General features: G+C 36.7%; 1 protein-coding gene across 5 annotated transcripts in view; it reads left to right on the plus strand.

The window, feature by feature from the left end:
* Positions 1-3,944: 3,944 nt before the first annotated feature.
* RC3H2 (ring finger and CCCH-type domains 2) overlaps positions 3,945-24,908 on the plus strand; it is a 51,045-nt gene continuing 30,081 nt past the window's right edge. For 3 of the 5 annotated variants that reach the window (XM_082467856.1, XM_082467857.1, XM_082467859.1), the window contains exons 1-5: positions 3,945-4,205; positions 11,922-12,219; positions 14,484-14,601; positions 17,333-17,566; positions 24,038-24,213. In XM_082467856.1, coding sequence (XP_082323982.1) covers positions 11,989-12,219; positions 14,484-14,601; positions 17,333-17,566; positions 24,038-24,213 — 759 coding nt within the window. In that variant the 5' untranslated portion in view covers positions 3,945-4,205; positions 11,922-11,988. The remainder of the gene's footprint in view (positions 4,206-11,921; positions 12,220-14,483; positions 14,602-17,332; positions 17,567-24,037; positions 24,214-24,908) is intronic. The other 2 variants (XM_082467858.1, XM_082467855.1) reach the window with 2 other exon arrangements.

A 24,908-nucleotide genomic window follows, 5' to 3' on the forward strand; every position in this document is an offset into this window, starting at 1 on the left:
ACGGACATCTCGTTTCAATTTCGTGTTCATTTCCTCAGATTTAATGAGGTCTTCTCTGGCCGTGTACAGATCTTCCTCCAGCTCTGTCACGTGAGTAGAGAGGGCTACCAGGCGCTCCTTCATCTGGCTCTGCTCTCTTGACTGCTTGTCTCTGATTTCCTCAGAGCTCGATCAATTTAGCAAGGTCTTCCTTGTGAGAACCATCAGAAGATCTCCACAGAGATCAGGTTCCTATAGGTCTCCACCATCACGTCCCTGTACAAGGCCCTCTGAGCAGGGTCCAGGTATTCCCACTCCTCCTGAGTGAATTTTATGGCCACATCCTCAAAGGTCAACCGTTCCTGAGAAAGAGCCATCCCAGACTCCAGTTCTTTCCTCTTCCAGACATCTTCCTTAGGCTGTTGAAGCCAATCCTGAAAGTTTCAAAGATACTGTTTAATGCTTGGACTCAGCATACCCTCTTCCTGTGCCACAACCATGCACACATGGGCGACCTCACTACGTGGAATGGACTGCTGCCCACAGTCACAGGAGGGATTCCGCACAGTCATCTCCCACACAGAGACCGACAGGTGAGGTTTCCCACACTTTCCTTCAGATCATGCTCGCCCAGGAGTTCCCTGGGGGCCTAGTGGTTAGGATTCTGGGCTCTCGCTGCCATGGCCTAGGTTCAGTCCCTGGTCAGGGAACTGGGATCCTGCAGGCAAAGAAACTTTCCAATATATGAGAAGAGAAGAAGAATGCACTCAGGCCTGGAATAAATCTGACCAGTAAGGGCCACGTCCGGATTTACTTGGGGCGGAGGGCCGGGTGCTGGGATTTTAGGTCCCTAGAGAGTCCCACACCAACAGGAAGGGTAGCAGGGTGCGGCATAGCACAAATTTACGCTAGAAAGAAGCTCTCCCTAGAGTTTTACTCTGTATTTCCGGAAATGTGCCAAAAGCAAAACCATGACTGTGTGGTTATTTAACTGAGAGCAATATTTCAAATTGTGTTATGAGCCATTGCTCTCTAATATCCCTGTCCACGTATAACAGAAAACTTTTTGCTGTTATAACAAGATTAAAATATAGTGCAGGGCAAATCATATTTTCTAAAACACAGGAACTATTTGTAAAGAAGCCTGACTGGATACATCTTATTTCAAGATGTTCTGTTCCTCCTCTACTCACCTCAGCTTTATTTAGAATTTCTGCTACGTTTAGTTTCTGTGGAAGCCCTTCCACATTTAAAAATGTAATATACTTTGTACCATTTAATGAATTTTGTGATGAATCACATGTTGATTGTTATAAATGTTAAATATCTTTTTTGTGATACTTCTGTGAAAAATATGTTCTTTATAGATTTTTTTTTTTTTTTTTTTTCATGTATAGATTTTTAACCCTGGGAGAGATTTTAAGTAATCCAGCTCTCATATTAGATAAGAAAAACAACTTCATAATTCCCAGGTCACTAGTTAGCGACATTGGGTAGGTCACCTCTCCTTGAGCTTTTCTTAAATTTATATGTAAAATAACAACTTTGATCTTGATAATTTGTAAGATCATTTCCAGGTCTAAAATTCTATGATTTTATATTTAAATCTTCCTGAGTTTCTAAGAACAGAGGGAAAAGCAAGTGAGAAGAGTTTTGTGTCTTTATGAATGTTGCTATTTAGTACTCCATTGGAGACAGAACTTTTCTAAATTAAAGAGTGTTTTTCTTCCACTGGAGAATTTGATAGCACAGCACTCAATTTTCTTTCCCATTTGACCTATGATTGGCCATTTGTAGGCATGAGAACATTTCCCTTTCAGAAATAGTTTGTGATTGAAGTGCTTTTCTTATTTTTGCTTCCTAGGATGAAATTTTGTGGGGGAGGGATGGAAATGGGAGGGGAGAGTAAAAGAATAGTAATAAACTGGTTTTTTTAGAAATTGGTATCTATCTTTGATGTTTGAAAAAATTGTGGTTGTACTATGTTTATGTTTTATGTGTGCCTTGTAAGATTCTCGTGAAATTTTTTGTAAGCACTTTGAGATTTTTGCTTAGGGGGAAGGGGTGTTTTGTGAAAGTGATGGTTGTTATTTATTATTATTTATTCCTGTTCGGTAGCACAGAGGGATCTCAAATCATTCCTAGGAGAGTGTCTGTTTGCATGATGTGTCTAAGCAATTTCAGGAAAATGAAATCTTTTTTTAAAATGCAGGTATGGCAAAGTAAAGTGTTGAATTTATTCACTGAAAACATTCACTTTTAGTTCTTTGTGTTTCTGATACGATGGGAAAAATATGTAGCATGTTTTGGTTCAGCCTCTTCATTTACTGGATTTATGTATAACGGATCTTGGAAAGACAGTTGTTACTTTGGTGTAAGAGAAAATCCTTGCCATTTTTCCCTGGATGTAACTATCCTATATGTTTACATAAGAAATAATAAAGTGGAGATGGGAATGGAGAGCTTTGTCTTTTGTCTAATCTGTGAATTTTAAAGGAAACTATTTTTCCTGGCTATTCATTTAATCATTCATTCAACAAATATTTACAGAGTCTTTACAATATATACCTGTATTAGAAGTTAGGTAGACAGACAAAAATCCCTGCTCTCAAGAAACTTGTGTTGTACTGGAGCGAGACAGACAGAAAGCAAGTAAAACCAATGTACTGTCAGATTTTGAAAACGGAGTTGGAGAAAATAAAGCAGGGAGGGAAGGAGAATTGGAATTGAAATTTTAAATGTGATCAGGTTACCTTTGAAAAATCTTATCACGTTATCACATACCACTGTCCAGTGGAATGGAAAAAAGATATGTATATATCCATCACTATCTAGTTGAATGGAAAACAGTGAACCAAATGAATCATTGTTGGGAACCTTTCTATTGGGTTGGCATATATTTCATAAAGAGAAGTGACTGAAAGGGATAAAAATGCATGTAAGAAAATCTTTGATGTGGCCAATGAATATATTTTTTTTAAACACTGATGTTTTCCTGCCATCTGGGTAGTAATAACCATATGTATATATATATTTAAACTCATTATAGTTTATAAACTACTTTTCCATATGTCTTCTAATTTGTGGTGGGTTTACTTCCATAAACGCTTTTGTTGGACATCCAGTTTCACATTGGAAAGTGACTTGAGTTTAATTAAAATTCATGGACATTTTCTTAACCTGTGTTTTTCAGTATCTCATCAGTAACAGAGTACATAGTATCTGCCTTTTAGGATTATTTTGATGAGCATGTGAAACAAAATAGTAAAATTAAAAATTTTATTACGTAACTCAGGACCTGGCACATAATATAGTCCACTAATGTATTTCCCTGATCCCTATTCCCAGCCTGCTTCTTCATCTATAAAAACAATAAATTCTACCTTGCAGTTTACTATGAAAAGAAATCCTTCAACAAATATTTATTGAGATATTGACGCCAGAATTTGTGATTGAATTTTTATCCCTGCCAGCTTCTGAAGAGCCCAGAATTCTCTCTTTAACAAAGAGATAAGGCGTTAGTGCCAGGCAAACGAATTTTTTTTTTTTTAATAAAATAGGGAGATTGCTTGGCACCTATGTGGAGAGACTGAGGGATCCTGTCAGCATTTAATTATGGGAGAGTGAGTACAATATAATACAGATGCCTCAGATTATGCTCAATCCATACCACGCCTTCCACAGTGGGAGTCAGACACTGGCTAAAACCAGTGTCTAGGAGGCTGGCTCGAGGCGCATATGAATGTACAGGGAGTTTCCCATCAAGCCCTTCGGCTTGCCCAGGCCTCCTAACAGCACCTCCCACAGTGCTCCAGAGCTCCCTAGTCACGTGAAAGGGTGGCTCTGTAGACCCGAGGAAAGCTGATGCGCAGTCCAGGGGGCGGGGGTACTACGCTTCCCTTCCACCTCCCCAACTCCCGGTCAGGCGTGATCTCGCGTGAGGTGGGGAGTATCTTCTCGCGAGAACTAGGTCGGGATCCCTCCAGGTCCGCCTCCTTGGTGAGGAGGAGGAGAAGGAGAAGGAGGCGGAGGCGGAGGGAGGAGGAAGCCCCGTCGCGGCCTCCGCCGCCGCCAACGGGGCTGTCCCTGTACCTCCCGATGGAGTTTGAGGCCGTGAAGCCGCCGCCGAGCTCTGCCCCGGCGAGACGAGGCGCCTCCGTCGCCGAGCTGCGCGGTCGCGGGGCTCCCGGGAGCGGCCCTTAGCGACCCCGCCCGGTCCCCCTCAGGTAGGGCGGGGGCGGGCACGATGCGGCTCGGGGCCAGCCTGGGTCCCAGGTCCCCGGCGGTCGGGCGGGTGACCGGTCTCAGCCCGGGGTCTGTGCGTTGTCGTCGCCGGTGCCCCGAGGGTAGGGAACCGAGGGCCGCACCTGACACCCGGACCGGGCCCGGAGTCTCGGGCCGGAGGAGGCCCCTCGCCCTGGTAGGGCTTTTTCAGTACCAAGCGCCCGGCGCTAATGGCCACCTCCGGTCGACACCGGCCGAGGGGCCGCTTCTGCCCCTAAGGAACCCATGCAAGCAAAGACCAGGCTTCCCTCTCCCTTTTCTACACCAGTTAGTAAGAGTGGGGTTGGAGGAGGTCCTCGAAACCAAGTCCTCTCCTGGCTTTTCGGCTTTCTGCCCTGGGGCTTCCCGAGATCCTAAAGCAGGAATGGTGGAGGCGATCTGAGTGGTAAATAGGGACCCCGGCTAAACAATGCCCTGGGAGGGCTAAACCTCCTGGGAGGGAGAGGGCCGGACCAGAGTGGTTGCACAGTGGTTGTGACGGAGCAATGGCGTGAAACAGCCAGGGAATTCTGCTATGGTTTTCTTTCCCTCCTTCATTTTTCCTTCTTGGAGAAGCCTCTTAAGGAGACTCTTCCACCATCTTAGAAGAATGGTAGAAAGCATCTTTGTTTCTCAGAAGCAGCTCTACTTTTCTCTGTTCTTAGCTTTCAGGAAGGAAGAAGATGGGGGTAGCTGTCATTTCCATCCTTGGAATCAGAACAGTTTAAGATACCGGCAGATAGAACCTTGACATCAAAATAGCCTCAAGTAATCACTGACATAAAGTAGATCTAATTTCATGATTCCCACCCTCTTTTTTTTTTTTTTTAAATAACTACCTAGTTCCCTTTTTAATTCCTATTCTCCCCTTAGCTAGGCCCCTTCTTTTTAATTCCTACTCTCCTCCCACCACCTGTGTTAGAATGACTTTGTATCCCAAATAAAGTGCTTAAGTAATCTTTTTTCTGTGTTTGTATTAGTCAAACTTTTAAGTTCCCATAGGAACTTCTGATTAACTTGAGAAAGTTAATGTTGCTACACTAAATTGATATAATTATACCCAAAAGCAAAGAAAGAAGTATTTTAGTTAGCTTTGTGCAGCCTGTTTATAGTTAAACATACAAATTTAGTTGTGGCTTCTCGAAACATTAAGAAGACTTCATGGATTCTTTTATCTGTCTAAAAAGCCACACCAGTGTTCTAACATAACATCCCTTTCTTATGTTGTTTACTTCCACATTCAGTTCTTGAAGAAATCGAGGCCGTTACATCCTGTCAAAGACCATCTTTCAATATTGCCATTTTTGTTGATTTGGAGATTGATGTTTTCCAAATTTTTAGAGTTTGGAAAATAGCTAGAAGGACAAAATGTTAAACATACATTCCAGACGTGTTTAGGAAAAGCAGATGTTATAATTCAAATTGGCGCCTATTTGAGGATTTAATTGCAGTCGTGTTCATTAGGGGATTCTTTGAGTTACTCCTGATCTGTTATTACTGTTGGGTTAACCTGACATGTAAGAAGACTTATGTTCTTTGTTCATATGTTTTCATTAATTCATTTTCTGCTTTTGTAATTTGCTGTGTCTTCCAGTTTGAAAAAAGTCAAAAAAATTCTTTTGGGAGGGAAAGCATTTTTCTTTACACAGAATTTTATATTCAGAAATAGAACTTCCACATTGTGTGCAATATCAAATAATGATAAATAAACTTACAATAAGATCTTATTATAATAAGTACTTGTTTATTGTTTTGGTTGGACTGGGTTGAAGTTTCATTTTCTATTGATGGAAAAAGGAAGCATGTAGTAAAATAAAGCCAGCTGAAAATTTAAAATAATGTTTTGCACCTAGTCTCATAAATGTTAAGTTACATCTTTATGATCATCAGGCTTTTTAGTTTTATGAAAACCTTCCTAAGTGTAGATGTAACTTTAACCTCAAATTCTTAAAAAAAATTAGTTTTGAGTATTACTTTATAATTTTAAGGACTCTAGAGTTGCACAGTCCAACACTAGCCAATAGCCACATGTGACAATTGAGCACTTGAAATGCGGCTGGTGTGAATTGAGATGTGCTATAAGTGTAAAATACACCCCAGATTTCAAGACTTAGTCCAAAAAAAAAGAATTTAAAATATAATTTTTTATATTGATTACATGTTGAAATGATATTTTGGTTAAATTGGGTTAAATTATTATTAAAATTAATTTCACCTGTTTTTCCTTTTTTTAATGGGACTACTAGATATTTTATTTTTTCTTTATTTTTTTAAATCTTTATTGGAGTATAATTGCTTCACAATACTGTGTTAGTTTCTGTTGTACACCAAAGTGAGTCAGCCATATGCATGCATATGTCCCCATATCCCCTCCCTCTTGAGCCTCCCTCCCAACTACTAGATATTTTAAATTACTTGTGGCTCACATTATATTTCTACAGGACAGTGCAGTTCTAGAGTACTGCTCTTCCAAGAAATAAATTATCTGAATAGAAGTAGGTGCATGAAAACCAAAAATTTCCTGACAGAATGTCTTCTTACAATCAGAATAACCAAAAGGCTAAAGACTTTGATAATATGAAGGGTAAATTTATCCAGTGGCCATTATTTGATAGGCAGAAGTGAGTAATTAAGTTATATCTCAAAAAAAGTACTTTTCAGGTAGTCATCACTAAAATAGCAAAACTTTATTGGTTACATTAGTTAAAATAGAAAATTATCCCATTACTGTTCTAATAGAAGACATTGAAAGTTAAATCTCATACTTATTAAAAAACTGAGTTCAACCCCATAGTGGATTTTAGAAGTAAAACTTGAGTCATATATCTTTCATAACATATACTGAAGCACATATAATAGCAGTCTTTAACATTGTAATTTAGTTCCTTTTTTCCAGTCCTTTTCATATGTTTGAATGCTGAGTTTTAGAATTTACAGATTATTTTCATTGGTTTTGTTTGTTAGTTTTATAGGTTAAGGTCTAAATTGTACCTATGATGCTTTAAATATAATTTTTTAAGTCCAAAACTAATTATTTTTAAGGTTTCTGAGTTGAGAAGTACTGTTACAGTCCATTTCAGTAGCTTAAGTTTCTCACATGGGTGAACTAAAATGAAAACAATGTTTTAATTAACAGACCTGAGCCCTAATGTTTACATCTTTATAAAGAGAATTGTGAAATACTGTATTTTTTTTATTATACAATAGTGAACGGGGCATAAACCTTACTCTGACATTTTAAAATCAAGTTTCATAGTCCTGAACTGAGTGCATAATATCATGGTGGACTAAGAAAATGAAAGTACTTAGCTGATAAGCAGTTTGCCTTTAATAAAGCAATTTCTAATTTGCATCATATAAGAGGTGTCTATTACTCTTCCTGTTTTATGAATTAGTATGCATTACAAGGAACTTATAGCCTGAAAAATTACTTGAGTAAAAATCTGTTTAAGGTCTCCTTTCTAATATAGCATTTCTCCCTCCTATGCTTTATCTTGTTATTCTTCAATTTTAGTAACTAGTAAATGAAATGACTTAATACAAATAATTTAATTTGAACATTTTTCTTAAGTAGTCCCTTTATATATCTAGAGGTATGGGCTTTTTAAGCCATTTTATCTCAATTTGAGATGTTTTGGGAGTATCTTTAGGATGGATACCTACTTTACTGTTAAATATAAATGTTATTAGCAATTTAAAACTTCCATAGTTTCAAGTAAGTTACTATGGCATGTATTAGTATAAACCTGCAAGTTTTACACATCAATATATATTATTAGCTTGCTATGGGTCATTTAGATGCTTTTTAAAAAATAAATTATAGAGACAGTAGGCTATCATTTTTGATAATTATAAAAATATTTTCTAGGTAAACATTTACAAAGTGCCTTTGAAAGGAATGAAAGGTCAGTTTTGTCATCGCTAATTAAACATTTCAGTGTTTCAGACAAAATTTTATTTTGTCTTTATCATAATTGAGGAATCTAGAATTTATCAACAGTGGTACTGAGGAAAAACATTTAAAAAAGTCAAACCGTTTCTTATATCTTACCAGGACAGTTCAGTTTGTAATTTTCCTGTCAGAAAGTTAGAATCTGACACATAGCAGAAGGAGAATTTGACAAATTTTTTTTTTCTTTCAAAGGTATTTATTTGATTTCTACTAGAAATTAAGTTTCTCAGCATTAATTATATTAAAACATCTGGTGTTCTTAGACCTAGAAACACATATGAGATATTACAACTATCAAGTGTATTCCTGAATAATTTGAAACACTTCAAAACTAGTAGGTGAAAATATGAAAGACAGCATTTTTATGTTTAGTTCAAACTGAAATGGCTTTTCTCCCCCCACTGATTAACTTTAACGTAAAGCATTTCAGGATGATCTTGGAAAACTAAATAAGGAAAGAGTATTTGCTACTAGTTTCCTATTACCCAGTGGCCCATGGTATCCTAACCCACAGAATTAGCATTTCCAAACAGGTGGCCATTAAGAAAAAAATAGAGTGTCTTGTTTTGATAAATATTTTATCAGTTCAAGTTATTAACTAAATTAGGGCTCTCAGCACTAGATTTAACATAAAATTCATCCTTCCTTAAAGGTCTTTTCCTTGTATAATTCGGCAGCCTAGAAGACTAAACATTAAAAATGTTGGATAGTTTCAAGGAGTGATGTGTTCACCTGCTCAGTGCTCATCTCTGAAGTTGGAAGCAAACTGTTTTTAAGATTGATGGCATTGACAGATGTGGAAATGTGAAAGTGAAATGTGTAAAATAAAGTAAACGTAATTTGCAAGATTTGGGTAGTTTATAAATAAAGATATTAGATACTTTGCATCAGAGCTGTTTGAGGAAAAGTTTGTTTAGGTGCTTTTTACACAGCAAGTTCTGTAATTAATTTTTACCAAGGTATTTTTTAAAACCTTAGTTTTTTTGAACATAAAAAGCACAATAAAGGTTAATAGAATTCCTCATTTGAGTGTGGGGTTATTTGAGAATCAATTATACACTTTTCTGTCCTGAATCTGATTACATTTTTAAACATCTAATTTCTGTGGCACTAATATATTTGGATTGGTAAACATTCTTATGAAATAAAGTATTGGCTGATAATTGCCCTAAATACCTGGATTTTTTGTTCACCAGAGAGCATCTGTCAGACTTATATAAGTTTTGAATTGGAAGATGCAGAAAATTTGTGAAATGTAGAGTGTTCAAGTTTGGGATCTAAAGATTTTTTTTTTATATATATATATATTTTTTTTTTTAATTTATTTATTTATTTATTTATTTTTGGCTGTGTTGGGTCTTCGTTGCTGCGCTAGGGCTTTCTCTAGTTGTGGCAAGTGGGGGCCACTCTTCATCGCGGTGCGCGTGCCTCTCACTATCGTGGCCTCTCTTGTTGCAGAGCACAGGCTCCAAACGCGCAGGCTCAGTAGTTGTGGCTCACGGGCCTAGTTGCTCCGCGGCATGTGGGATCTTCCCAGACCAGGGCTCGAACCCGTGTCCCCTGCATTAGCAGGCAGATTCTCAACCACTGCGCCACCAGGGAAGCCCTATATATATTTTTAAAATTACTTATTTATGTATTTATTTTTGGCTGTGTTGGGTCTTCGTTGCTGTGCGCGGGGCTTTTCTCTGGTTGCGCAAGCGGGGGCTACTCTTCGTTGCGGTGCGCGGGCTTCTCATTGCGGTGGCTTCTCTTGTTGCAGAACACAGGCTATAGGCACGCGGGCTTCAGTAGTTGTGGCGCATGGGCTGAGTAGCCGTGGCTAGCGGGCTCTAGAGCGCAGGCTCAGTAGTTGTGGCGCACGGGCTTAGTTGCTCCGCGGCATGTGGGATCTTCCCGGACCAGGGCTCGAACCTGTGTCCCCTGCCTTGGCAGGCGGATTCTTAACCACTGCGCCACCAGGGAAGTCCCAGGATCTAAAGATTTTAAATTAGAGGTTTTGATACTAAATATTTTATTAAAAATTATGGAACGTTTTAATCTTAGTAATAAGAAAAGAAAAATCACTGTCATTTTTTTCCCTGTGTGCCTTTTAATCATATGCATATATAAAGATAGAAATTTAAACAGTTGACCCTTGAATAATGCTGGGGTTAATCCACATATAATTTATACTTGTCCATCTGTATCCATGGTTCCTCTGCATCTGTGGATTCAATCAGCCATACTCCGTAGTACTGTAGTATTTACTACTGAGAAATATCTATGTATTTACCAAATGTAAAACCGATAGCTAGTGGGAAGCAGCCTGGGAAGCAGCCGCATAGCACAGGGAGATTAGCACAGGGAGATCAGCTCTGCTTTGTGACCACCTAGGGGGGTGGGATAGGGAGGGTGGGAGGGAGGGAGGGAGATGCAAGAGGGAAGAGATACGCGGATATATGTATATGTATGTATATGTATAGCTGATTCACTTTGTTATAAAGCAGAAACTAACACACCATTGTAAAGGGCTTATACTCCAATAAAGATGTTTAAAAAAAAAGTATTATATAAAAAAAAAGAAAATTATATGTGTATAAGTGGACCTGGACAGTTCAAGCCTGCGTTGTTGAAGGGTCAACTGTATTTTGCTGTTTTTCTGCTTAGAGTTATTAGATAAGAATATTATTTTATTCTTCAACATCTTGCTCATTGGACCTGACAGTTTTTGGTTATATATATATATAAATATATCACTAACTGATACGTTTTGTCAGAAGTATTGTAGGGAATTACATTCAACATTTGTATTTTCTTCTTTTTTTTTTTTTTCTTTGGCACTGTTTTTAAGGTTAGCATCATTCTTTCATTTATGGACAAACGGCTCTATCATTAACAGTCTTCTCTCATACTGTTTCAGTACCTTAATTATACTCATAGTCAAGTCCTGACCAGAGATTTCCTCTTTTGTGAAACTGCCAAGGTGAACTATCCTTGACTGACTTGGTCATTCAGGTGGCAAAGCTGTTCCTTCACACCTGACTCACTGTGATTTTGTTTGGATCAATATTTCCAGAGTTCACTAACTCTTAGGTCATACCTTACTATGGTTGGGGGTAGTAGATATCCAAGGTAAACAATTTTTTTTTTTAATTAACAATTCAAAGTAATTTGTTTTTCTAAAAATGAAATTGTGGAAAGTTAATCTGTTTATTTGATGTGGTCATTAAGAAAAATACATGAAAGCTTTGATGAGCAACTGATATAAATATGTTGTCAGAAGGAGCACTTAGGATATTGTTTCTACACAAAAAGGTTTCAGAAATTTAATTCAGCAAATAGATTTAAAGAAAAAGATGTTCAAAGCATATAGCATTATTCAGAATTGTTTTAGGTTTTGGGCCTCCCTGGTGGCACTGTGGTTGAGAATCCACCTGCCAATGCAGGGGACACGGATTCGATCCCTGGTCCAGGAAGATCCCACATGCTGCAGAGGAACTGAGCCCGTGCGCCACAACTACTGAGCTCACGCCTAGAGCCCGTGCACCGCAGCAAGAGAAGCCACCGCAATGAGAAGCCCGCACGCAGCAATGAAGACCCAACACAGCCATAAATAAATAAATTTATTAAAAAAAAAAAAAAGAAGTGTTTTAGGTTTTGAAGCTGTGATGGTTGACTTAAGCAGTTAACTCTTGAAAGGTGAATGATGAATATATGGTTAATTCTTACTTTTGTCCATTTCCAGCTTACAAAACACTACCCAGCAAAATAATGATCTGCTAGACTGCTAACCCGAGCATCCAGCTTCCACAATGCCTGTGCAGGCAGCTCAATGGACAGAATTTCTGTCCTGTCCAATCTGCTATAATGAATTTGATGAGAATGTGCACAAACCCATCAGTTTAGGTTGTTCACACACTGTTTGCAAGACCTGCTTGAATAAACTTCACCGAAAAGCTTGTCCTTTTGATCAGACTGCCATCAACACAGACATTGATGTGCTTCCTGTCAACTTCGCACTTCTCCAGTTAGTTGGAGCCCAGGTAACCTTTCAGGATTTTACGTGTTTGGTATAAGTAATAATTATAGAACTTTGTTCATTAAGGGGTACAAAGTATGTTGAGGGATATTTGAGACATAAAAAATACTCAATATACCTGATTTTCATTATTGTATTCCACAAATGATTTTCTTTAGATAATGTCATAAATCCTTATGCAAAACTGTAAATTGCATATAGTTATATACTTTTTTGTATTTAGTGCTGTGGTCAAAAGTTATGTTTTTAAGTGATTTTGGTGGATAAGAAACATTTTTGTACAGCATACATAAATATTTAGTCATTAGGGTGCGTGAAAAGAAATGTAATCAAAGCTTTGGCCAGAAATCAACCGTCTAGAACCCTTAAGTGGAGGTTTTTTGGTTTTCTTTAAAACTTCACTTGACTTTTAGGATGATATTATAAATGAGAATATAGGTCTATATAGGTATATATTCATATATAAGATGTGTATATAGAAATCCAATTTCTAGAGTGTCAGTAACAAATTCTGCAGTTTCTGCTTATGCTCATATGCTATAAAAATAGCATGTCTTATTTATCATTTTACTGAATCAGCAAGACCCTAGATTTATAATAATTTTCATTTAATGAGGGCCTACTTTGTGTTAGGTGTGATAGTAAGCAGTCCACATCTATTATTACTAGTTCTTGTCATAGTTCTTCAGGTAGTTATGATCCCCATTTTACAGGTGAGGAAGAAGATGAAATTCTGTACCTCATGTACTACATATTAAAGCAAGAAAGTAAGGATTTTTCTGATTAATCACTTCTTAGAAAATTCAATGAATTAAAATACTCCATTCCTTTAGTGTCTTGATATTTGAGGTTTTCCTTTTTCCTTTTAAAGCACATTTCTTTTCAGTGTTCATAATCCAGTTAGACACTCTGAAATCAAGATGCATCTATTTATCAATAGTGTGTCATAAATTAACTGGCAGTTTTTTCCTTAATGGTGCATAAAACAATGGTGCCTCTTGCAAACAATGGCATCTTAGATCCAATAAAATACTGTAGATTATTTGTAGTAATACTAGCTATCATTTAGCATCTGCTATAGGTCAGGTACTGTGTTTTTTCACTTATAAATGTTCTCTCGGTTGGTCCTTAAATTATCTTGCAGGTCTTTACAATGTGACTTCTATTACCTTTTCAACCTTATCTCCTGCTCTGTCCTCACTCTTTCTGCTTAAGCCACACTGGCCTCCTAACCAATTGTAAGACGTACCAAACTTGTTCCCACCTGAGGGCTTTTTCAGTGACTGTTATTTTGCCTAAGATACTCATTCTCTCTCCTCTTTCAAGTCTATATTCAAATGTCATGATTCCCAAGGAAGCTTATCCTGACCACCCCTGTTAAAATTGCAATCCCCCTCCAACACTCTCAAATCCCCCTTATCCTTGCTGTATAATTTTTACTGACCATCTTCTGTCATACTATATATTTATTTATTTTTTTAAAAAAATTATTGGCTGCTTCCTCTTTACTAGAATGTAAGCTACACAAGGGCAAGATATTTTGTCTGTTTTGCTCACTGATAGATGCCTACTTCCTAAAACTGCTTGGCACGTGGTAAGCACTCCATGAATATAAATATTTGTTGAATTAAATTGAATTTTCATAATGGCACTGTGGAATAGGGATTTTCATCTTCATTTTGCAGATAGAGAAACCATGACCTGGAGCAGTTAAATAATTTACTCAAAATCATTTGTAGAAGTTGCAGAGCTGCCCAAGGTTTTACCCAAGTTTTGACCTTTCATTGAGAACAAGGGGGGGACAGACCATAAACAATAAATATAATAAGTAAATTATATAGGAAGCAGGTGCCAAGTGGTAAGGGGAAAAAAATTCTTGCCTTTTTTTCCTACTTTTTATTTTGAAATACTTTTTTAATTGCAAAAAACAGTACACAGAGAACCTGTTAACTTTCTGCAGCTTCCCCTAATGTTAACATTTTTCAAAGTTATAGCATAGTTATCATCTCCAAGGATTAACATTGATACATTGTACAATTGACTTCCTCCTTTTTTCCTCTCATTAATTCACCCAGCCCATGCTATTATGTATGATATCCTTGGTTCTTGGAAAGCAGATTGGCTAGGTGTTTGGCTTTAATTTTACTTAAACTACTTTGATTGTCTCTGTATTAGAAGTTTACACTCACCAAGATTATTATCAAATATAAAATAAACAATTGCATGAACTAGATGAATGTATTTCTTCAGTTTTTCTTTGTTTTTTAGGTACCAGATCATCAATCAGTAAAGTTAAGTAATTTAGGTGAGAACAAACACTATGAGGTTGCAAAGAAATGTGTTGAGGATTTGGCACTCTACTTAAAACCACTAAGTGGAGGTAAAGGTAAGTTCATAAAAAAGTATTTTTATGGGTGAGTAGGACTTGGTAATACATTAATTTTGGAAGACTTGATGTTGATACCCTATTAAGTAATTTTGAGTTTTGATAAATGAGTTTGCTTAAAGAGATCATGGAAATCTTTTTGATTGAGAACATTATACTATTTTCTAGAGATAATCAATATTGTTATTAATTTAAGAATTCATCAGACATACTACATATTGAGATTTATACAATGTTTATATTCACTGATTAAACTAATGGTGCTATAGCAGAATATTAGTTTTAATGAATCCTACTAAGACAATTTCATGTATTCATTCAGTCATTTATTAAATTTTATGGAGCACTTACAGTTAACTTACATAACTTACAGGTTAGGGTCTTCATGGAGCCCACAGTCTATTGGGGAGATAGGCATATAAGCTCAGTAAGTTAAGTGCTGAGACAGAAATGGAATTCTCTTCTGTTTATCACTGCATCCTCAGTAGCTAGCAGGTCATAGATGTAATAAAAAGTTGTTGAGTGAGTGAATTAATCAAGTATTTATTTTGTATCTGCTCTGTGCTTTCCACTGTTGGATATTTTGGACACGGTGACTTCCTTGAGACACTTATCCTATCTACCTCATTCATTCATTGAACAGATACTTAAAGAGCATGTCCTAAGTACCAGGCACTGTTTTGGTACTTGGACTACATTAGTAAAAATGTCTGCCCTTACAGCATTTATGTTTTAGAAAAAGGAGAAAGTATAATAAAAAATAAGTATAATAAAAACAAATTATATAGTATGTTATAAATGATAATTGCTGTGGAAAGAAAACAGTATAGTTAAATGGATCAGAAATGTCAGAGTGAGGGGAAAAGGGTGGGTTGCAATTTTAAACAAGGTGATTAGTGTAGACCTTGTTAAGATGATAGCTTTCGAACTTGAGATGAAAGAGGTGAGGTAGTTAACCATGTAGGTTCCTGGGAAAAGACTGTTCCAGGCAGAAGAAATAACAAAGTCCCTAAGGCATGCCTAGTGTCTTCAAAGAACAAAAACAGGAGAATGTACCTGGAGTAGGGTGAGTGAGGGGGAGAGCAGTATGAGATAATGAAAAGAAATGGTGAGGCCAGATGATGTATAGACTTACAGGCCATTTTAAGACTTGAGCTTTTACTCTGAGTGAAATTGGGGAGTTACTCTAGGATTTTGAGCCAGAGGAATGACATGATATGACTTATGGTAAAAGGGTCACACTAGCTGCTCTGTTGAGAATTCAGTGTAGAAGGACAAAGGGAGAACCAGGGTATTGGTTAATAGGCTGATGGGACAAGGTTAGTGGAAGTGGAGGTAGTGAGAAGTGGACAGTCTGGATGTTCTTTGAAGGTAGAATCAAGAGAATTTCCTAAATTATTGGATGTGGGTATGAAAGAAAGAGCAGGGTCAAGTATGACTCCTGAGTTTTGGGGCCTGAGCACCTGGAAAAAGAAGTTACCATCAACTTACGCAAGGAATACTGCAGGGACATCAGGTTTAGATAGGAAGATCAGGAGTTCAGTTTTGGTCATGTTGAATTTGAGATGTCAAATCTTCACTTGGATGCTGTTAGGTAACCAGTGGATATATGTTAAGGAATGAGGTATAGGAACTGTAATTTTGGGAGTCATTGACATATAGGTAGTATCTAAAGCAATAAGACTGGATGAGATCACCTAAGTAATGAGTATAGATAGAGAAGAAAACAAAAACTGGGTCCTAGGCCGTTTAACATTAGGAAGTCAAGAAGAAAAGATGAAATCAGCAAAGAAGACTGGAAAGGAAGAAGGAAGGAAGAAAATTAAGAGACAGGGGTGTTCTGGAAGCCAAGTAAAGAATGTTTTTAAAGGAGTTAGGAGTGATCTGTGTTGAGTGCTCTTGAGAGGTCAGATAAGATAAGGATTGAGAATTGACCATTGATTTAGCAAAGAGGAGGTAATTGTTGTTATGAGAAGAGCAGTTTTGGTCAAGAGATAGTGGCAAAAACTTGATTGGAGTAGGTTTTAAAGATTGTGAAGCAAGGATTTGGAGATAGTGAATATAGACAACTCTAGAGGATTTGCTGCAAAACGGAGGAAAGAAATGGGGCAGAGCAGGTAGGGGAAAAGGGATGAATAAAAAGATTTATTAATTTTTTAAGATGTATGAAATAACAGCATGCTTGTTCTTACTGTATGCTGATGCAAATGATCAAGTAGAAAGGGAACAATTGATGATGTGGGAGAGAGGGAAGAATTGCTGGAACAATATCTTTGAATCTGAAAAGGGAATAGGATCTAAGATTTTGTCGTTAAACTGTGTTCTAAATGTCTTATATACAAAACAACAACAACAAAAAAACTAGAGCTGTTGTTAATCATTACATTTAGATTTTTTTCATTTATTTAGCTCTAAATTTGTCTTCAGTAGTTTTAGTGAAGATGAAGAATAGACTAAATAAACCCAAATTACTCTCTTTTGTGGGACGCACATAGCCTAGAGAATAGGATACCCAAATAAAATTCGAAGTAACTAAAAATTAGGCTCCAATTACCACAGAGTAGTAATAAATGGACAAAATATTCATTGTTAAAAAATGAAAGTACCTTATGGGGACTGATTAGGAATTGTGGCTTAATAGTTAAATACTAGATATTTTCATTAAATAGATAATGAAATTTGACTTGTCTTTTTTGATTGAAAAAAACTGTGGTTTCCTTTTTTCCTAAAGGTGTAGCTAGTTTGAACCAGAGTGCACTGAGCCGTCCAATGCAAAGGAAACTGGTGACACTTGTAAACTGTCAACTGGTGGAGGAAGAAGGTCGTGTAAGAGCCATACGAGCAGCCCGTTCACTTGGAGAAAGAACTGTAACGGAACTAATATTACAGCACCAGAACCCTCAGCAATTGTCTGCCAACTTATGGGCTGCTGTCAGGGCTCGAGGATGCCAGTTTCTAGGGCCAGGTAAGATAGATCACTGTCTTGCCTTTCTTACTGGCTATCAGAGCTAGAGGATGCCAATTTCTAGGAGTAGGTGAGAATACTCAGATTTATACATACAAATATTGACATAATTAAAGATAAATTACTTTTTATTAATCATAATTTATATGATAAATAGTATGATAGTGTTTTAGAATGAATTTCTCATTTCTTTAAGAAAAGTGACATAGATCCAATTTTACAAATTAGAAAAGTGAGTTAGAGAGTAGGCCTAATAATACACAGGTAGTAAGTAAAGAAAAGTAAACCTTTTTATGAAAGAAATTAAAAGTTCATGATTGTCTTTAAAATTGGGAAACAGAAATTATTAGAAAAAATAAGAATCACCAGGGGATGATTCCTTTATAGTTACCATCATCTACATTCTGTTTAAAAAATCTTTACCTCTACCCAGGTTGTGAAGTACTTTCCTGTGTTATCTTCTTGAAGCTTTATTGTTTTGCCTTTCTGATTTAGAACTATAGGCTAGGAAATTTATTTTTGCAAAGGAAACTTTTTTACTAAGTTGCATTGGGACCACTGGATAGACATGTGGAAAAAGATAAAATTGAATGTAATTTTTTTTTTTCATGGATGCATTTCTTTTTTTAAAAAAATATTTTTCTAATTATTTATTTATTTATTCTCGGCTGCATTGCGTCTTTGTTGCTACCTGTGGGTTTTCTCTAGTTGCGGCGAGGGGGGCTGCTCTTCGTTGTGGTGCGCGGGCTTCTCATTGCAGTGGCTTTTCGTTGCGGAGCACGGGCTCTAGGCACATGGGCCTCAGCAGTTGTGGTGCACAGGCTTAGTAGTTGTGGCTCACAGACTCTAGAGCACAGGCTCAGTAGGTGTGGCGCACGGGCTTAGTTGCACTGCGGCATGTGGGATCTTTCCGGACCAGGGCTTGAACCCGTGTCCCCTGCATTGGCAGGCGGGTTCTTAACTACTGTGCCACCAGGGAAGTCCCCATGGATGTATTTCTTATACTCCTTAGCTACATAAATTCCAAGTAGGTTAGAAATACTTACGATTAAAAAATAAATTGTATAGGTAATAAAAACAAATACATGAGTGAATTCCTTTATAACCTAGGAGTAGGAAACACTGTTTTCTTTGGCTCCACATCCAGAAGCAGTAACAGAAAAGATTGGTATTTGGCTATATAATTTTTTTAATTGCATCATAATAAAACATCATAAGAAAAGTAAAAAAAAAAAAAAAGACAAACTTGGGGAAATATTTATATTATATCACATACCGAGGGCTACTATAACTAATATATAAGGTACTTGTAAAAACTCAGAAGAAAAATACCAACCACCCAATTAAAAAATTGACTAAAGATGCAGACAGACAACTCAAGGGAACAAGTAATGTAAATGGTCCTCAAACATATAAAAATGTGCTCAGTATTTCTCATATTAAGAGAAATATACATTAAAATTATAGTGAAATACCATTTCTTACCTATCAGATTGGCAGAATTCAAAAGTCTAACAACTTTTGTCTCTTGTCAAGGCTGTGGGAAAACAGGTGCTTTCATCCAGTAATAGTGGGAATGCAAAGTGGTGCAAACTTTGAAGAGAGGGATTTGTCAATATCTAGCAAAATCACCTCTGCAGCTACCCTTTGGCCCAAAAGTGCTATTTCTAGGAATCTGTCCCATAAATATAGCAAAAAAATGCAAAATGCATAAAGTTATAAAACACTGTTTATAACAGTGAACATCTGGAAGCAACCTGAATGTCTATGAATAGGAGACTGGCTTAGTAAACTGGTATATATCCTTCCAGTGGACTACCATGCATCTGTTGAAAGTAATGAGGAAACTGTATATATTCTGCTGCGTGTGATTTCTAGATACATTAAGTTAAAAAATAAAAGCAAGGTGCAGAATAGTGTGCCTGTTATAGTAAAGCACACTTTTAAATAGGGAAGGGAGAGAGAGACAACCATTCTCTAATTATTTGTTTGTATTTTCCAAAGGAAGCAATGGTAGGAAAAATTACAAAATAATGAACATGTAGAGTAGGGGAGAACCAAGAGAAAGCAGATAGAGACAGAAGCTAGATCTCGCTCAGTGTACGTTGATTTGTAGTTTGTACCCATGTAAATGTTTTATGTAATCATAAAACAATTCTTAGTAAATGTAAGTTTTAAAAATTTAAATAAAATGAATAAAACAAAAAAACGCCTAAGAATGAAAAGCTAAAACATTCATAAGTTGGTAGCATATTCATCAGGAATGAACTATTTCAGGTGACTTTAGAACACAGTGTTTTTGATTTTTATATTCCTAGTGTGATATATAATAAATCCTAAATTGTATTCATTAGTCATATTGTTTATAATTCTATTGGTATTGTTATTTTGAAACTATTATACAGACACATAGTAGGATAAAGCAAGTAAGTAATTATGATAATGCCATCAGGAAGCAAGGTTTTTGGCATTTAAAAAAAGAGAGATACAAGTATGAAATCAAAGAATTTATGTAAAAACCCTGCGTTCTTAAATTTGAATTGGCAATATAAGTACAGACTCATTTATTTTTCTTTTTCTAGAAAATGACTGTTTCCTAGCTCTGTCTACTTAAAAGGCTTGGAAGCAATGAATAGCCATAGCACCCAAATTGTGGCCTTTAATAACTACCATTTCCTACTAAAAAGAAGCAGGGCTCTTTTAATAAATTTCTTATCCTAGTTCTAGGGTAGAAAAGTACAAGATGAACCTGGGAAGTCTTGTGCTAGAAAGCAAAAAAGCTATTAAAGACCATCAGAATCTTGTCAAAAGGACAGAATTTGAAAAGGCTCCCACTGGACAAAAGTGGGACAATGTGAACCTCCAAATGAATAATGACTATAATGGATTGAAACACATAAAATGTGTAAAAATCCATGATCTTGTAATGATAGTACAGAAAAAATAAATTGGTTATCTTTGGCAGTTGCTAGAGCACCAACACATTATGCTAAAAATTGGAAAAGGAATGGAAAAAAAGCATGTTTTTTCTGACTTTCCTTTACAAATTGCTTTCAAGGACAGTTTCTCAGGGTTTTGAGGGTAGGTTTCTCTTTTAGCAAAATTCCAGCTAATAAATTTAGAAAAACAATGTTAAGGTTAGAAAAATCACATAAAATGAATTAATGGGTCTAGGCAAGAATTATTATTGGCTGTTAAAACCAGTAGATGAAAGGTTAATAAATGAAAAAGGCCCGAACCCACTGATCAATCTTAACATTACTAAAAGTGAGACATTTAGGTCTTAAGTATCTCCTGATGTGATACATAGAATAAGGTGTATGCTTGCCCTCCCCCCCCCAAAAAAAACCCAAAAGCTAAAAACTCATTCTGAATCTAATCAAGTCTCTAGTTTACATGAAGTAAGGAGGATAAAGGAACATCACAAATACAAAGTTAGCCAAATGGAGAATGTGGGGTATTGTTTAGAAAAATGATTGTTTCTGCAACAAATTATTTTCTAAATGGGTGGGTGGGAGAGTGGGGGAGAACTAGTATAGGTTTTTTTTTTTAAGCTTGAAGACATACAAACCAAAAGCAATATATGGACTTTATTTGGACACTTACTCAGAGAAACCAACTATAAGAAGAAATTTTGAGACAGTGGGAGAAAATTCAACCTGAACTGGGTATTAGATGATATTAAGGAAATATATTACTCTTTTTAGATATGATAATGGTGTTATGTTAATTTAAAGTTCTTACGTGTTAGAAATACATAATGAATTATTTAAGGATGAAGTACTATGTTATCTTGGATTTACTTCAAACCACTCCAGCCAAAACAAACTAGAAAAGTGGGTAATGAGTAGATGAAACCTTAGTGTCAGCCGCTGTATTATGGGTACATGTTATCCCTACTTTTGTATATGTTTAAAATTTTCCATAATACAAAGCTAAATTGAAAAATAATTTTTAAAATCCATATTTATATATAATTTAAGAATGCTTACCTGTAGATATTCCCTCATGTTTATTTACCTTACCTAAGAAGCACTAGACTAGGTATCAAATATCCTTTGTTCTGTAACTCGACAACAAAAAGATAAACAACACAATTTAAAAATGGGCCAAGGGCTTAAATAAACATTTCTCCATAGAAGATACATAGATGGCCAAGAAGTACATGAAAAGATGCTTAGTGTCATTGGTCATTAAGGAAATGCAAATCAGAATCACAATGAGATACCATACCCACTAGTTGGCCATAATTTAAAAAGTGGAAAATAAAAAGTGTTGGCAAGGATGTTAGAGAACTTGGGAATGTAAAATGATGCAGCCTCCATGGAAAAACAATTTGGCGGTTCCTCAAAAAGTTAAACGTAGAATTACTGTATGACCCAGCAGTTCCACTCCTAGGTGCATACCCAAAGGAACTGAAAACAGGTATTCAAACTAATACTTGTACTCGAATGTTTATAGCAGCATTATGCACAATAGTCAAAAGGTAGAAGCAGGGCTTCCCTGGTGGCGCAGTGGTTGAGAGTCTGCCTGCTAATGCAGGGGACATGGGTTCGAGCCCTGGTCTGGGAAGATCCCACATGCCGCGGAGCAGCTGGGGCCTGTGAGCCACAACTACTGAGCCTGCGCGTCTGGAGCCTGTGCTCCGCAACAAGAGAGGCCACGATAGTGAGAGGCCTGCGCACCGCGATGAAGAGTGGTCCCCGCTTGCCGCAACCAGAGAAAGCCCTCGCACAGAAACGAAGACCCAACACAGCCAAAAATAAAAATAAATAAATAAAAATTAAAAAAAAAAAAAAGGTAGAAGCAATCTGGATGTCCATCAATCCTGATGAATGGATGAACAAAATGTGGTATATTTATGAATAGAATATTATTCAGCCATTCGAAGGATTGAGAAACCGATACATGCTACAATGTGGATGAACTTTGAAAATGTTATTTTAAGTGAAAGAAGACAGACAAAAGGTCACAATATTCTGATTCCATTTATATGAAGCATCAACAAAGGTCAGTCCACAGAACCAGACATCAAGCTAGTGGTTCCCAGAGACGGTGTGGGGGGGTGGGCGGTGGGGGGGCATTGGGGGGGGTGGTCAGGGGTATAGGGTGTGACTGCTGAACGACTATAGAGTTCCTTTCAGGTGATGAAAATGTCTTAGAGCTAGATAGAGTTGATTGTTACACAACATTGTGAATTGTATACTTTAAAATGGTTAATTTTAGTTACGTAAATTTTACCTCAACTTTTAAAAAGTCCTTGGTTCTAATTATAATTTTGTTGCTAACTAGTTGTGAAACTTGGCCTAGTCACTTAACTTTTCTGGGCCTCGATGTCTTACTTGGGGAAAGAGGGGTTTGATTTTTAATCTAGATTCTAGATGATCTTTCAGTTCCATTGTTTTCATTGAGAGTCAATGTATTTTTAACTTTTTAATTCTAAATAATTTCAAATTTACCAAAGAGTTACAAGAATAATGCAGAGAATTCCTATATACTCTTTATCCATATTCACTAGTTTTTAATATTTTGCTATATTTGTAGTATAATTCACTCTTTCTCTCTTCTGAGCCATTGAGAGTAGGTTGCATATTTCATGCCCCTTTACCCCTTGCACTTAAGTATGTGTCCTACGTAAAAACAGTACATTCATCAAATTCAGAAAACTTAACATTTGTAAAATGCTGCAGTCTATATATAGTTCATACTCCAGTTTTGTTGGTTTTTCCAAAAATGCCTTTTATGGCATTTATTTTCTTTCATTTTATGATCGAGTCTAAGATCACGTATTGTATTTATTTGTCATGTCTCTTTTTAGTCTTCTTTAACATAGTACCATTCCTCAGCCTTTCTTTGTCTAATGTTGGTATTCGTGAAGAATACAGGCAGTTATTTTATAGAATATTGCTTAATTTGGGTTTTTCTGATGCTCCTTCATGATTAGATTCAGATTATACTCTACCTCCCTGGCTGGAAAACAACATAAATTGTTGCCTTCTTTAGGTATTGCATCCAGGGGCTAATATCACTTTTAAATTATATACAAAATAATTCTGACAGGCAAAGCAACAGTCTCATGCATTAAAAACTTACCATTTATCTTAAGACTTCTATGTGTTCTCTACATGTTATTTAATTGTCATAGTAGCTCTGTGAGTTTTAAAAATGAGGGCTTTTTTTTCACTTTAACATTATCATTATCTAGTTGACTATTAAATACCTACAGAAGATATATTTTTTTTAAGTTCTGTTGACTTGTGTTCTATTTGGTTGTTTAGTAGGACGCATGTTTTCTTTTGCTTGATTGCTTTTTAAGTAAACTGTATTTGCGCACGTGTGATAGCCTGTTTTTCTGCTAAGTATTTACAGACTGCAGATAATGAACCACCATAAACTAATACCCAAAGTAGTCTGACAGGAATGATCTGCAGGTCTCCTCATTTATCATGAACTCATGTTCTTTACTTCTAGCTATGCAAGAAGAGGCCTTGAAGCTGGTGTTGCTGGCATTAGAAGATGGTTCTGCTCTCTCAAGGAAAGTTCTGGTACTTTTTGTTGTGCAAAGACTAGAACCAAGATTTCCTCAGGCATCAAAAACAAGTATTGGTCATGTTGTGCAACTACTGTATCGAGCTTCTTGTTTTAAGGTCAGTAGCAAGCAACCATCTAAACATTACATACCTGGGTGTGAGATACCTGGAATGGGTGTTGCCTGGTCTAGAGGCCCCAGAAATACAGAATGCTTACAAGAGTTAAAAGGAAACTTTGCCTTCTGCATTTATTGCATCTGTGATACTGCATATGTGTGATACTACTGTGTGTAGGTGTAGGAACACATACGTGAAGGTGTCAGTAACACTGTGAGGAAATAGTTTGGTAAACTTGGCTCTTGGAATAATAAAAGTGAACTAAAGAAGCCTACTTCATTAATGTTTACCATCTTAAAAGGGAGTCAGGAAGCATACTGAAAACTTCATAACAGTAGGTAATGTTTTAACTTCCCTATTATTATTTTTATCTCTTTCTCTGTGGTGATTAGATTAAAACCTTTAATCTGAAGATGGCCCATATGTTGTCTTATGGATGACAAGAGAGTGAAAAGTTGAGGATACTGCCCCACTCTGCATTTAGATGGTGGGGTTTTTGGCAGAGAGGATAGGGATGAACCCTTAAGTTATTTAGAAATGTAGTTTCATTGTTGAATAGTTTTATGGGTGACGACAGTTACGGAGAGACGTGGAAAGTAGGCTGAATCCTTGACGTTTCTGCATGTTACAAGAAAATAGGTTACTGGTGGGGACTTGAGAAGGGCCCAAGGACTTGGAAATAGAAAGACCCATTG

The sequence above is a fragment of the Balaenoptera physalus genome (assembly GCF_965194825.1).
Source record: "Balaenoptera physalus genome assembly, chromosome: 7".
Lineage (NCBI taxonomy): Eukaryota > Metazoa > Chordata > Mammalia > Artiodactyla > Balaenopteridae > Balaenoptera > Balaenoptera physalus.